Here is a 13,433-nt window from a genome sequence, read left to right as displayed (position 1 = left end):
ACATAAAAAGGAAAAGTTTTGTATTTTAATTAACCTTTCATGTGAACTATAATGCAGAAAAATAAGTGCCTGGGAAGAAGGTTCAGAATTTCAGATCATTACCTAATTTTTCCCTTTGCCTTCTCCCAAAATGTGTTGCATCTGTCTTCTAGATTTCTGCACAACAAAAACAAAACTACCATGACAGGTTTTTCCAGCACTCTCATAACCAAGCAAGAGATTTTTAAAAGCAAACATTCCCCTTCCCAGGCCAGCACTGGAGTGTGGGCAGTCTCACAATCTCATTCTGAATTTCATGGCATCCCTCTTTTTGTGGAAGGCCCAGGTCCCAGAGCCTCAGAACTACCTCAGCAGTGCAGGTTTCATGTAAAGGGAAACCTGTGCACCAAGAGAGCCTCAAAGAAGGGTCAGAGGTGAAAGCCACAAAGCAAGTATGGAGCAGACATGCAAAAAGTGTAATGCAGAGGGGAACACGACTGCACATTTTTCTAGAATGTGCTGCTTTGAAGCATGACTCCTTAGTGTGAGTGAGAGGTGGCAGCAGCACAGCAGCTCTGCTATCTAATCTACCATCGTATCAGCAACAACCCCCTTCCCACCCAGCCCGACCAAGTCACACAAGTGACACCGTCCTGCTTCCTTCCTGGGAACTCAGCAGTTTTGCCATTTTCTCTGGCAATCACCTTGACACCTTGGACATTGCTTTTCTACTTCTAGCTGCTTTTCATACTGTCTCTAACACAGACCTGTCAAAGTGTTAAAGCAAAATGGGATCTCATATGTTCAGCTCCTTTTGTTTTACGATTTCCTTGCAGCCTTTGGAGCCATTCAGGACTGTGAATCTCACAGACAGTAAGAATGTGCTTTTTTAGCCTTCTGACTGCTGCCAGCTCAGGGCAGCCTGTCCTATCCCAGCCCCAGCCCCCCAGGCAGATTTGCCACTGTATCCTGACACCCCATTTTTTGGCAGCTGAGCCCCAGCCTCTCCCCTCACTGCTATCTTTACTTTCCAAGTAGGAAACAACAAGATGAAACTCCATGCACTCATCAAGCACTTTGATTTCACCCCATGGGATGCTCCCAGAAGGAAAACTTTCAGCAAGAGTCAGCAAAGGAGAGACTTGGGGCTCAGCTACCCTTTCTTTTTTTACCCCCACAGCAGGGAGACTGGCTTCAAGGAGAAAATATTTCCAGGACATGGGTGGATGATGCTCCCCTCAGTAATCACACTGTGGTTCCCACCTGGTTCTGGGAGCCAGCAGTGCTTCAGGTTTGGCTTTTGTAGTGAAATGTTGGGTTGTCCAGGTTCATTTAGCCCTATCAGACCTTAAATGTACAAACTCACTTGTTTAACCAGTTAGCAAGCAAATGCTTTGTTTCCAGAGGCGTTGGCACCATCAGACCTGCTGACCCTGAAGGGGTCTGTGGGCACTGTGACCCAGAGCTCCCACGAGATCCAGCCCAGATCCACCCCTTTACAGATCTATTTGAATCACATCTTCCCTTTAGCAAGCAAATTAAGTTTATATTGTTAAAATACTGTTTTTGTAAAATAGCATCGTATATATAGGTATTTTTAGCATTTTAAAATGCTTCCTGCTTCTTTTTGCGGTTCAGTCCCCCAGTTTGCACAAACCACTGCCAAGGCAGAGTGACTGCAGCTTGCACGTGAGCCCAAAATCTGGCCCCAGGCCCACGCCAGCTTTTCAGCAGCTGGGGACAAACAAGGGAGCTGCTGTCACCCTTCAGCCGCCAGGGCACCTCTGCGGGGCAGAGGCAGCCTGGGCAGAGGCTGCTACTCGAGACTGAGCAGACACACAAATCGTGCTTGACTGGCACAGAACCTCTCGTGGACTCGGGAAATGCTGCTTCATTCTGTCTATCCAAGCTCTCATTAGCAGCACCACGGGGAAAAGCTGAAAAGCGCCAGGCGGGCGCAGCAGCCTCGCGTGTGCCAGCCACGAGCCACGCAGGGGCTTCGAGCACCGCACTCGCCTCCATCTGAGGGTGCAGACACACACATGCCAGCCCCGGGCAGCCCCGGAGCCACCGAACAGAGCGTTTATGACAGTGTCATATCCTCCCCCACACAGACACCCGGACACCGAGCAGGGTGGGCGGCCCTGCGGCGGGGACACCGGAGGCGTCGAGGCCCGGCCGGCCCCGGGCGGGGCTCCCCCTCAGCAGCCCCTGCCCCGCGCGGGCTGGCCCGCACGGCTGGGCAGGCCTGGACAGGCAGCCGGGATTACAGGGAAGTGCGATGCCGCCCGCCATTCCAAGGGGGTGTTGGGATTATTTTCGCCTTCCCGTTTCCCCGCCCGCAGCGCGGAGCCGAGCGGCGCGGCGCCGGGGCGGAAGTGTCGGGGCCGAGGCCGGCGCTGAGGAGGTAACGGCGGCCGGGGCCGCGGGCCGGGGCTGCTGCGGGACGGGACGGGGCGCGGGGCCGGGCCGGGCCGGGCTGGGGGGACACCGGCACCGAGCGGACACCGGCACCGAGCCGACACCGGCACCGAGCCGACAGCGGCACCGAGCCGACAGCGGCACCGAGCCGACAGCGGGCAGCGGGGGCAGCCCCGGCCCTGCGGGCGGCACAGCGCGACGGGACGGGACTGGCGGCTGCTCCAGCGCTTTTCCCTTAGGGACAGCCCCCTCCCAGCCAGGCTGTGACGGGAATTGAGCAGCAGCGGCCTGACTCCTGCAGAAGTCAGCGAAAAGGCGATAACCATGATCGCAAATGTGACTTTACCGTCCGGGGCTGGTTTTTTAAGCACCCCGCAGCGGTTTGACCGCGGAGCGGGGACTGGGATGGGGCAGCGCTGGCTGGACGGGAACATTCACCCGCTGGGTTCACAAGAACAAAGGGCATAAACAAAGCAGAGGGATACCCCTGAGTCACAGAACCTCCGAATGGTTCGGGTTGGAAGGGACCTTTCCAACCCATCTGGTTCAGCTTCTCTGCGGTGATCAGAGACAGCTTCAGCTAGGTCAGGTCTCTCAGAGCCCAGTCCAACCTGGCCTTGAATATTTTCAGAGATGGGGCATGCATCACTTCTCTGTGCCAGTGTCTTGGCATCCTCACTGTAAAAAAAAAGAAAAAAAAAATCCTGATATCTAATCTAAATCTACCTTCTTTTGGTTTAAAATGATTACCCTTGACTGGCCTGTGTAGAGTGTCCTGTTGCAAGAGCTCTGGGCCCTGTGAACAACCAGGGGACCAGGACCTTAAGGAGAGCATCTCTGGTTGCAATAGGCCTTCAGTCCATGGGAACATGCCAGAGACAGGACTGCTGTGTGGTCCCTGGAGCACTTCAGTCATTTCACATTTTACCAGTTTGGCTAGTCAGCAGCACAGGGACTGAGACTCTGCTGCAGAGTATCTTTAGACTATAAAATGAATGGACTCCAGTGGAAAATGAAAGTGCTGCTGTCTTTAGGATACAGTGTCCCACTGTGCTGTGCTTTACAGAATAACAGTAAACCCCTCAAAGGTTACGCTTGCTTTAACAACCTCCGCACTCCTCTAAGAAATAAGAGTAAATCCCCATAATCTGTCGTGCTTGTGCTGTAGCACTCCCCTGGCTTCAGGCCATTTCCCTTGCAGTCTGTGAGTGTGCCTGTGTGATTCTGCAGGGTGCTGAAGATGGCAGGCAGCTCTGCTCCTTGGATTGGCAGCGCTTATCTCTTCCTCCAGTCCACCTGCAAGACCATCGCTCTGCCAGCCCTCTACGAGAGCTCCCAGAAGAAACCTTGTGTGTTCAAGGCCCTGAAGCTGGCATTAGCAGGTACCCATCCTCTGCTATCTTGGTGTGCAGTGCCATGCCTTTCTTTAATCTCACCCCATGGGTAAGGAAAGCTCATGCTCACCCTGTTTAGGAAAGGCAGTAAAGTAGACCAAGATCACCAGAGGTTCACTGAGATCATTTGGAGCTAGAGTACTTTTCCTGTGGGGAGAGGCTGTGGGAGATGGACCTGTTGAGACTGGGGAAGGAAAGGTTTCAGCCTGCTGATACCTGTGGGAGGGAGAGATGGAGCCACACTGTTCATTCTGGTGCATGGAGTATGAGAGGCAACAGGCACAAATTGAAATGAGAGGTAGACCTCAGATAGAAGGACAAATGTTTTCCCCATTTGGTAGCCCAGAGTGACTATGTGTTCTCCATCCTCGAGGGCTTTCAAAACAGGACTGGATAAAGCCCTGAGCAACTGGTTCTGACCTCAGAGCTGACCCTGTTTTGCCTGGGAGGTTGGGCTACACACTGCCTGGGCTTCCTTCCAACTTGAACCATCCTACAAACTATCCAAGTTAATGAATGTTTGTTTAAACCCGTTTATGTAGGAGGGGAAAAGATGGCAATTGCTATGAAAGAAGATTTAATTGCTGTCTTTATACCACCACAGAAACATGATTTCTGCTTTGAGAAGCAGGTTTTTAAGTCAAGTGATAGCCAGTATAAATTCATTTCTGTTCAAATTCTGATATAATTCAAACTCTGATGTAATCAGACACACTTATATTAGCTTGAGGTGTATGTAACCCTATTTACATTAAAAAATTACTTGAGATGCAAAAAGCCTAAGACTGTGTATTTCTCTATCCACCCTTGCACCAAGCACACTTCAGGGTAATAGTAATTTGAGGAGTTTATCACTCTTACCTAGAAAGACTCATGGTGTTCTTTAACTGTTGTTCTTTGTCACACAGCTGAGACTATAGTTTAATTGAACTTGTCTAACTATTCTGCAGTTTCTTGTTGAAATCATGCCAAGTCAGTTTATCCAATAGAGGCCTGCCCATCTTGAAGCTCATTCCAAATACAAAAAACAGGAAACAGGCAGCCTAGCACAGTTGTCCTGTTAGGCTTGATTTATGGCTGCTTTGTGGCACTGGAATGTGAATCTGCTGACATATTTAAAGGACAGCTCACAAAACTGAAATTCTACTATGCTTATTCAGACTTGAAAAGGACATGAAATCTTAAGCTGTCTGAGGTTTCATGCAAAAATGCCTGCAAAGTCCCATCTTTTGAGGCAGCTTTACAGCTGTCCTGTACACTCTTCATAAAGGTTTCCATGTCTGTGCAGCATTCCCTCCCCAGCCCTTTAACCCTATTATGGAAATTTTGTTTAATAAGCACTCATAAAAAGTAGAGCAGGAAGGAACTGATAAAAAAATAATCCACAGTGAATTAAAATGTCTTTTGTAGGTGCCTAAACCATTGTGTCAGTTACACATCTGGTCCAAACTAGACTTAGTAAACATGTAAAGCCACTGTTAGGTTACTTTTAAATGCAAGGTCACTTGTCCTGCTTAATGTGGAGCACACAAGTGTGCCTTGCCTTAAGATTGTTCTCCATGATATGTGGTTTAGAAATACCTGATGTGGTGCCAGTGTGAGCTGGTGCCTCCATACAGCCCTGTGCAGTGACAGCCCACGAGGTTCAGCCTGCTCTGGAAGCACTACAGCAGCCTCACATAGGCCTCTGCTGCAAAGAAAGAGAAAAACACGTACTTAGAACTCATCATCAGCATATAAAATCCAGTGGAGATAAGGATAATGAGCACAGCTAATAAAAATGAAATTCTGCTGGGAGAAGGGAGAATGAAGTCCTGGCATTTTCTGTTTCTAAATTGCCCTGGCTTCTCCTTGTTTAGATTTTACCATGAATTAATTCTCTGTGCAAAATAACAAATCAAGGCCCAGTCTCAAGCAGCTTAATCCTTGTGGCTGGATCTGTCATTTGCTGTTTGTAAGATGTTTTAAAGCCTCAGAGAGATAAAAGTTACCTCTACGCACGGGCTGGAGAGGAGATGCTGGGTTTCTTTCCAGGACCTTCATCACTGCATAAAACTCCAGTCACAAGGACTGAAGACTGACTGAGCACTGAGCTGAACTTTCATCTGTAAAACCTTGCTGTGCTACCAATTTATCATAACCATCTCTGCCCTGGAAATGGAACCTCCAATTTAAAACCTGCTCTAATAACAGTGTTGATATAATTACCTGAGATGTATTCCATACATCTTCAGTTAGACACCATACATACTTCATGGATATCAGTGGTGGCAGGGCAGCATGAACCTGATCCTTCTTTCTTCATTTAACACACTTTTCCATCCCAGAGGACTTTATCACAAAGTGAATCCAAAAGCTCCTCCATTGCAGGCTTGTTGTGGATGGGTGTGTGTCTGGGTGGGCTGGCTCCTGCCTGTGTTGTGACTGTGCTCCCTTCTCCCTGCAGACTGCACTGGCAGTGTGAGTGGTGTGGACATGCTCAAAGTGCACTGCAGCCACCCACACCTGATAGTGCAGCTCAAGTTCTGCAAGCAGGAGAACTGCCGCCGGTTCCTGCGGAGCTACCGGGAAGGAGCGCTCCAGAAATCCCTCCAGAGTCACCTCCAGCTGTCCTTGGCCACAACCACGGTGCCTCTGGAGGTGGAGCTGAAGGCTGGCAGTGAGCACCTTGACAAGATGCTGAAGGATGAGGATCGTTGCCTGGAGTGCATCTACAGAGAAAAGGTGAGCAGGAGAGGGAGGGAGGCTGGGCAGCAGTGAGGAGGGGTGGACAGGGCTTGCAAAGGTGGGTGCAAATGTTGGGTTAACAAACTTCTCTGTCCTTCAGCTCCTACCTCTAATGTGGAGAAATAGCTCTGCCCTTCCTCAGAAAAGAGCTGTGCACTTTTCCAGAAGGGCAATAGAGTTACCTAAAGCAGCCTGCAAAGATCCTGCTCGCTGACTGTGGCTTCTGTGTATAACAGCTAGTGTGGCTGTTATCCCCACTAAGACAAGGAGTTCTCACCAGTGCAGCTGACAGCACAAGTGTGCCTCAGCACAGCTGTGAGGCAGGCAGAGAGGAGCAGTCCTGGGTGGAACCATCAGTCCTCTGCACCTCCCTCCCCTGCCTCACACACCACCTCTTCCCAGAGTGGCAAAGGTAACTGCACCTGGAAATGTGCAATGGAAGTGAATGCAAACACTGCACATGACAACAAAAACTTGTGTCAGAGTGGGGACACACAGCATCTGCTGCCAGCAGGAGTAAAGCTGCCCTTCTGAAGGCATAGTCTCTCTCATCTGACATCTGGCACATTGCACACTTTGGCACTGGCACTCTAATCCTGCTTGCAAGAACAGTGAGATCTTGTCATCTCACTACAAGACACTTGACAGAATTAAACTCACTGACTTGTTCGCCTCCTCTTTTTTTTCCATCTGGAACTTTAGGTCTAGTTTCTCTAAATGGTCCTGAGAAACAAGCACTCACTATCTACTCAGGAATATTAGGCACAAAAAGTATGTTTTGCCAGGTTGCTTTTCTTTAAGCACAGGGAATGAAACTCAAAACTTTCATCCCCGAAACAAACAATATGTGATATTCCTACTCTGTGAACTGTGGCTTGCTACTCCCTTCCTGTGCTGAACTAGCTGATTGGACAAAAGAAATGGGTTAATTCTCAGTTCCCCAAAAGTGACTCAGTCTGACCCCAGCCTAACAGTGCAGCAGGCAGGAAGATGGCACAGCCAACCTTCAGCAGCTGAGAGCAGCGCTGGGTGCCTGCTGTAAGTGACCTAAACCAGTGTTTACCTCTGAGTGATGCACAGCACTGCCAGATTTGACTCTTCCCAGGTGCTTTACCTTCTTTATACCTTTCTCATTAACTGCTTTTTGGAGGTCAGACTAATTTTCTCTTGGCTTGGTGAGGACCTAGGAACAACAAACTTTTGGGAGCAGAGAGGAGAGAGAGAGAAGTTGGTAACAGGAACTGCCTGCTTGGGTGGCCATGAGCTAATGGATGAGGTCACCCTGTTCTGTGGGTCTGACCCTCATATGAAGTGGGGATAAGCCTAACTGCCTGCAGTGCACCCTAATTCTTGCAGAGGGCTGCTGGAAATGAGCATGGGCTAGTAGCAGTTTTGTATAAATTGTAAGCACTCACTGCTGCAGGTGAGAATCCCAGGGAAGAGAGATTGTCTCTTTCATACCACATTACAGATGCAAATCCACACATTTACAGCCAGAGCTTCATTATACCACCTCATTTGGCTGGTTGACAGCTCATGCTGTATCTCACTGCTCCTCTCTTGACACCAGCAACTGCAGCTTTGCAGGGTGGTGGCCCTGGCAGGAGTCCCTGATGCTGTTTGCGTTACAGCCTGACCGCCTGCCGGATGAGGAGATCACGGAGCTGGAGGAATGCCTCAAGAGCCTGATGCTTCACCAGAGCACCAACAATAATGTGGCTGGAAAAGACTGCTCACCTCTGAAGTCCCCACCTCAGCCTTATTCTCCTCAAGGCAGCTCCCTTCCCACACAACTCACCTTCATCTTTCAGGGACAACTGTTTGGTGAGTAGCTAGAGCTGACCAACAGAGCCCTTGGTCTGTGTCACAGCCCAGGTGGGAGAATTATCATGAATACATGTTGGGGTCTGCCTCAGATAAACCAAGAATTTCACAGCATCCCATAAGAAAGGAATTAGAGTAGTCCTAAGTTATTGCCATGGGGCTTCAGATCAGGCCTCAACCTGTTTTCTTTTCTGCAGTGGCACAGAACCAGATGTTTCAGTCTGTGTGCCTTCCAGGTTCCTCACATTTTAAAATTAATAGTGAAAGGAAAAATAGAGTATTTTTCTCTTCTTCCATGTCACTTGGTTGAGGTGAGTTTAGTATGGGTTGGATCAGACTGGGAAAGTTGCCATGGACACCCTCAGCCCTGCTTTCAGGCAGGACTGATTTGTCCAGGCTCCCTCAGTTCACCAGCTGTCTTTGGGGTTTGTCCCTAGAGAGAGCTTTCAGAGGGTCTCACATAGCAATATCAGCTTGAGATAAGCTAGATCATTTCTGAGTTTTCTTAAGCTGTGTACAGTCTCCAGTGCTAAACAGCTGAAGAGAGAGCTCCTATCAGCATTTCAGTTTTTTGAGGATATTTAGGTAGAGAACAGGGGACGTTTTCAGAAAGGCCTTACCAAATTGCCTTTGAAAGGCTAAAACAAATGAAAAATGTGTCCATCCAAAAAAAAAAAAAAAAAAACCCACAAGAGCTCTGGCAAACCACAGGAGAGTTCTGAGGGAGAAAGAATGAAAGAAAATAGTCCTTGCCAGGGCAGAGGCAAACCCAGATGCTTTGTTGTTGTGGGAGGATTTCTGTAAGGGAACAGTTGGGCAAAGCAGGGAGCTCAGACTCCCTGCTCCACAGAATATTGACCAAACCTTGAACTGACCCAAGCTGCATCACATCAGCCATGAAACTTGTGTGTCTTACCTGGTCTCTGCCCCTTTCAGACAACAGAACAATCACACCAGACGACCACCAGAAGTTTGCCAAGTCCGTGTCCAAGAAGTGGAAGCAGGTGGCTCGCTCCCTGCAGAAGTCCTGCCGCGCCCTGCGGGACCCTGTGCTGGACAACCTGGCGCTGGAGTACGAGCGGGAGGGACTCTATGAACAGGCCTATCAGATGCTGCTCAGGTTCATCCAGTCCGAGGGCAAGAGGGCCACCATAGCGCGCCTGGTCGCAGCCCTGGAGGAGAACGGGCTCGTCAGCTTGGCTGAGGAGCTCCTGGGCCTCCATGCCACTGAAGACTGCTCCTAGAGCCCAAAGGACAGTGCCATTGCTAAGGGCTTTCCTGCTTCAGCTACTGTATGAAACTGCTGCCAGTGTCTGGGAGTGTAGAGGCCTGAATGTCACCACAGGCTTCCATCTAGGTGGAAATGCTCCGGGGGGAGGTTCTGTGTTTGCAGAAGTTAGCATGGACCTCTGACTTTCCTTATTTCATTGTGTTTCCAGAAATAGAGCACTACTTTCCTGTGAACTGGTGAGAGGCTTTCATCCTGCCTTCCTTCAGGACTGAGGGAAGGGAAGGTAACTTCCTTCAGGACTAGGGGAGAATGAGGGAGAAGAGAAAAGCAAACAAGGCTTCTCACAGAATTTCTCTAAGAAGCAGACAATGCCACTGCTTCTCAGGCTGAGTCCAGGGCCATCACCTGGATAGCTGCAATATATTTTTATATTGAAAACATTTTTGTCCTCAGCCATGACATCAAGTAAAGACAAAGGGGAAAGTAAGGAAAAGTCAATTTTATGTTATTTTCCTTCTTTGTTTGAAGAACCAAGAACATCCATAGCAAGAATATCTGTTGCACCCTGCTCTATTATAGCTCCTTCCCACCTCTCACCACCTGAAGGCTTTTCTTCTAGCTGGGGCAGCCATAATTTTCCACAGGGCAAAAGATTGCTGCTCTAAAACAAATGGCAGGCACTGAACAAGCAATATGGACAAACTCAAATTCCGACAATGATTGTCAACATTTTCTCATCTGTAGACAGTAATGTGCTGATTAGCTCTTGCCTGCCAGCCTGAGGGAGTCTGCAGCTATGGAAAGCAAAAGACAGTGCTGGAAGGAAAAGAGTCTCCTCATCAGCAAGTTACCTGTGGAGCATGAATTGGAGCTGCTGTCCTCAGTTGCACTGCAGCATCAAATGCTGTCCTCAGACCACAGAGCTGAGCAATCACCAGACCCAGCTGGCTGCTGGTGTCTTCACTCACTTCCTACCCACCCACCCTCAGCCTGCTGGGCCCTTGGAGGGGACAGCTCACCCTGCTGTGTCCCACAGGTGTCAGGATCTACAGAGAGCCTTTCCCGGGCACTGCTGTCATGTGTGACAATCGAGCATCAGCTGCCACTGTGCCTGGATTTACCTGCACTGATTTTTAAAGTAAAAATGGTTTAAGAGACAAATCTCCCAAACTCCAGGGCTGACTCCTGCTTTCAGTTCCCATGGGAGAAGCTGAGTGTCTTTTGGCATGGCTGATGCAGACTGCAACAGAGCAGCTGCACTTCTGCCATAACAAAGCACAGAGCAACAAGAGTCTGGCGTGACATGGGTCCTGTGAAGCTCAATTACCTTTGACATATTCCCAGTGCTTTCCTGATAGGATTTTGCCAATACTTTTCCATTAATTCTATCCTTTTTGCCCTTCCCATCTGTGGGAATAGCCAGTGGGCTGTGGAAATGTTTTCAGATGCAGAGGGGGACTCTGGCCTCACACACAAAGTCTGTGTGTGCATGCAAATACCAGGTTGCTAGCAGTCATGGTAGGAACAACTTTGAGTCTGATGGCCTTTAAAACCACAACTCACATTCTACTCCTTCCCTGGAGTCAGAGCTGAAATTCAGTAAGGAGGAACATAACCTCACATTCAGGTGTGGGCTCAAATCCAAGCTGCTGGGGCTGGAGATGTTCCTGTACCTTCTGCTGGAACACCTGAGCATCAGTCCCTGGAGACCTGGATGGGGATGATTTCCATGGTCTGCTTCGAGCCAGCTGGGATCCACATGCCTCAGATGAGCTGAGTTTCACACCCTTAATGTAAGCCAGAGAAACATGACTTGTTTTCTGCAGATTTGGAACCCCCAAGGGAAAGGAGCAAGGAAGGGGGTTAAGTATGGAGAGAAGGCTTTCAGGATGTGAGGGAATCTGCTTCCATCTTGCCCCTATCTTCCAGAGGAGCAGGACTTCATGCAGGCACCATCTCTGCAAAGACTGGCTCCACCACCTTTTATTAAGCCATTTTCTATCAGTGCCATTGCAGTTTCATCTCCTCCATTCCTGCTCCACATCCTACCCTCTCCCTTCCAGTAGTACCAGTACTCTTCCCAAAATGAAGCAATTACCTCTCTGACAGTTTTGCTTTGGGGACCAACACAGTGGAGCTGATCTTAGCTAATTTAGGCTGCTGTGGAACTATACCTCAAAGCATTTAGCTTTCCTGCCAAATCCCAGCTGGGGAACTCTGTTTGGCAGAAACCCACCTGACAAATCGTATTTTTAAAAATTTAAAAAATCAGAAACTTGAAAATTACTTTAAGAGCAAGAGACTTTGCTCTTCATTTTTCAGAAATTACTTCTTTAAGAAAACAAGGTCATATGCATAGCCTGCTGTCTCATTTGCAATGAATATTTCTAAGCTCTCAGACCAGCTATTCATGTACACAACTTGCACATATAGTTATAAGACAGCCATTGAGTAGTGAGAATTACTAGATTTTGTAGCAGCTGTTAATGCTCAAAATGAGAAAGTCTTATTATTCAGCATCTATTTCAAGTCCAGAAAACTTTGCTGCTGTTACTCTTTTACAGAAGACTAACCTTGAATGCTTTCTTCTGAATTCAAACGTTGTGCATTTTCTTTCTGCCAGTAACTGGCATGTGTATTTCCTCTTACTCACATATTCCCTGTCAGAAATGCCATTAAGTGCTGGAGCCCTTGGCATCCTTTCTGGAATAACATAATTTCTAACAGCATTCACAGGTGCCTTCACTGCAGAGACTTGAAGAAAGAGGGTTTTTCACTGATAATTCCATGGTGAAACTGTCTCAAGCACATGTCATAGTTTAGGACATAGCAGTGGCTGTTTCATACCTCCTTTTCCATGACCAATCATCATTGTGGTGGGAGATAAGCCCTGGGCAGTGCTGCTGCTAGAGAAATTTGCCTTACCCCAGTAACTGCTCTTCTCCCTATACTGAGATATATCTGTGAAAAAGAAAATTAAGGGGTGGTGGTAGTGTTTCAGTATGAAACACAATATTAAAAGCAAATAAAGGTGCTAATCAGTTGCATATAAAATCTAAAACAAAAAAAACCCCATAAAACAAGCAGCAGAAATCAGGCCAAAATGTGCTTACAGGAAGAGATCTAAGAAGGCCTTTTTTTCTGGTACAGATTGTTTTTGTAGTTTTAACCATGTTTCAGATTTGAAGGAGTCTCCATTCAGTCTGCCAGAAGGAATAAAAGATCCATCCAAGGGAGAATTTGAATGATTTGTTTTGGCATAGCTGACCTGCAGTGTCCAAACAGATGATAACAAATAGGAGAGTGAAGTTAAAATGCTCACCAGATATACTTGGACATGAGGAATCTGATAGAAGCAAACCTGACAGGATACCCTGATACAAAATTGTCTCAAAGTGAATTTGCCATTCACTTCAAAGCCAGGTTCAGCATTGAGGAGCTGTCTTGCTGTCTGGGTCACTGTCTCCCCTCTGCTGTTCCCAAAGGAGCCACATCCTGGCAGCTGCCCACAGACTCTGAAACCAGAAGTGAGCATGGGCAGAATGAGGAGCCTCAAATTCACTTAATTTGCTGATTTATTGCTCTGGTATTGTGTCTGGTATCCTTAAACCAAGGAAGTACAAGAAGGGGAATCAAGAGGGTTTCTTGAGTCTAACCCACATATTGGTGTGTGCATGACATTGGTGCTTTACACTGGACAGGGCTCAGACCATGTGACTTTTGTATGGAGATGGACTAAAACAGTGAAGCAATTTAAGGCCTAGAGTAAAAAAATATGTACTTTTCTCTTCTCTGGATTGAATTTTAAACCTACTGAATGGAGCTGGCTATACATCTCTAATAGAGATAACCAGTAT

At 48.0% G+C, this 13,433-nt stretch overlaps 2 protein-coding genes across 6 annotated transcripts in view; one reads left to right on the top strand and one right to left on the bottom strand.

The window, feature by feature from the left end:
* Nucleotides 1-6,225, bottom strand: part of HSF4 (heat shock transcription factor 4) — a 29,568-nt gene extending 23,343 nt beyond the window's left edge. For 2 of the 4 annotated variants that reach the window (XM_079315781.1, XM_079315787.1), the window contains exons 1-2: nucleotides 6,003-6,225; nucleotides 5,376-5,484 (exon numbers count right to left, since the gene is read on the bottom strand). In XM_079315781.1, the coding sequence (XP_079171907.1) occupies nucleotides 5,376-5,484; nucleotides 6,003-6,022 (129 nt within the window). In that variant the 5' untranslated portion in view covers nucleotides 6,023-6,225. Of the gene's footprint in view, nucleotides 1-5,375; nucleotides 5,606-6,002 lie in introns of those variants that run through there. The other 2 variants (XM_079315782.1, XM_079315784.1) reach the window with 1 other exon arrangement.
* On the top strand, nucleotides 2,099-13,150 carry TRADD (TNFRSF1A associated via death domain). Of its 2 annotated transcripts, none has more exons than XM_079315795.1 (5): nucleotides 2,099-2,386; nucleotides 3,631-3,782; nucleotides 6,241-6,518; nucleotides 8,153-8,345; nucleotides 9,282-13,150. In XM_079315795.1, the coding sequence occupies exons 2-5, from the start codon at nucleotides 3,641-3,643 to the stop codon at nucleotides 9,587-9,589; spliced, it is 921 nt and encodes a 306-aa protein (XP_079171921.1). In that variant the 5' UTR covers nucleotides 2,099-2,386; nucleotides 3,631-3,640; the 3' UTR covers nucleotides 9,590-13,150. The 2 variants fall into 2 exon arrangements, with proteins under 2 accessions (XP_079171921.1, XP_079171922.1); XM_079315796.1 differs by lacking the exon at nucleotides 2,099-2,386 and adding an exon at nucleotides 2,557-2,715 and having other exon boundaries at nucleotides 9,282-9,882.
* Nucleotides 13,151-13,433: the final 283 nt, after the last annotated feature.

The sequence above is a fragment of the Erithacus rubecula genome (assembly GCF_903797595.1).
Source record: "Erithacus rubecula genome assembly, chromosome: 12".
Taxonomy (NCBI): Eukaryota; Metazoa; Chordata; class Aves; order Passeriformes; family Muscicapidae; genus Erithacus; species Erithacus rubecula.
The sequence above is the reverse complement of the archived record's forward strand: the minus strand, read 5'-3'. Positions and strand labels throughout refer to the sequence as shown.

What these genes read in the sequence shown, in the direction of transcription:
- TRADD (XM_079315795.1), top strand. Translation starts at nt 3,641, where the DNA reads ATGGCAGGCAGCTCTGCTCCTTGGATTGGCAGCGCTTATCTCTTCCTC. An exon ending in CCTGAAGCTGGCATTAGCAG is followed by an intron (nt 3,783 to 6,240) that starts GTACCCATCCTC and finishes TTCTCCCTGCAG; the next exon opens with ACTGCACTGGCAGTGTGAGT. An exon ending in CTTTCAGGGACAACTGTTTG is followed by an intron (nt 8,346 to 9,281) that starts GTGAGTAGCTAG and finishes TGCCCCTTTCAG; the next exon opens with ACAACAGAACAATCACACCA.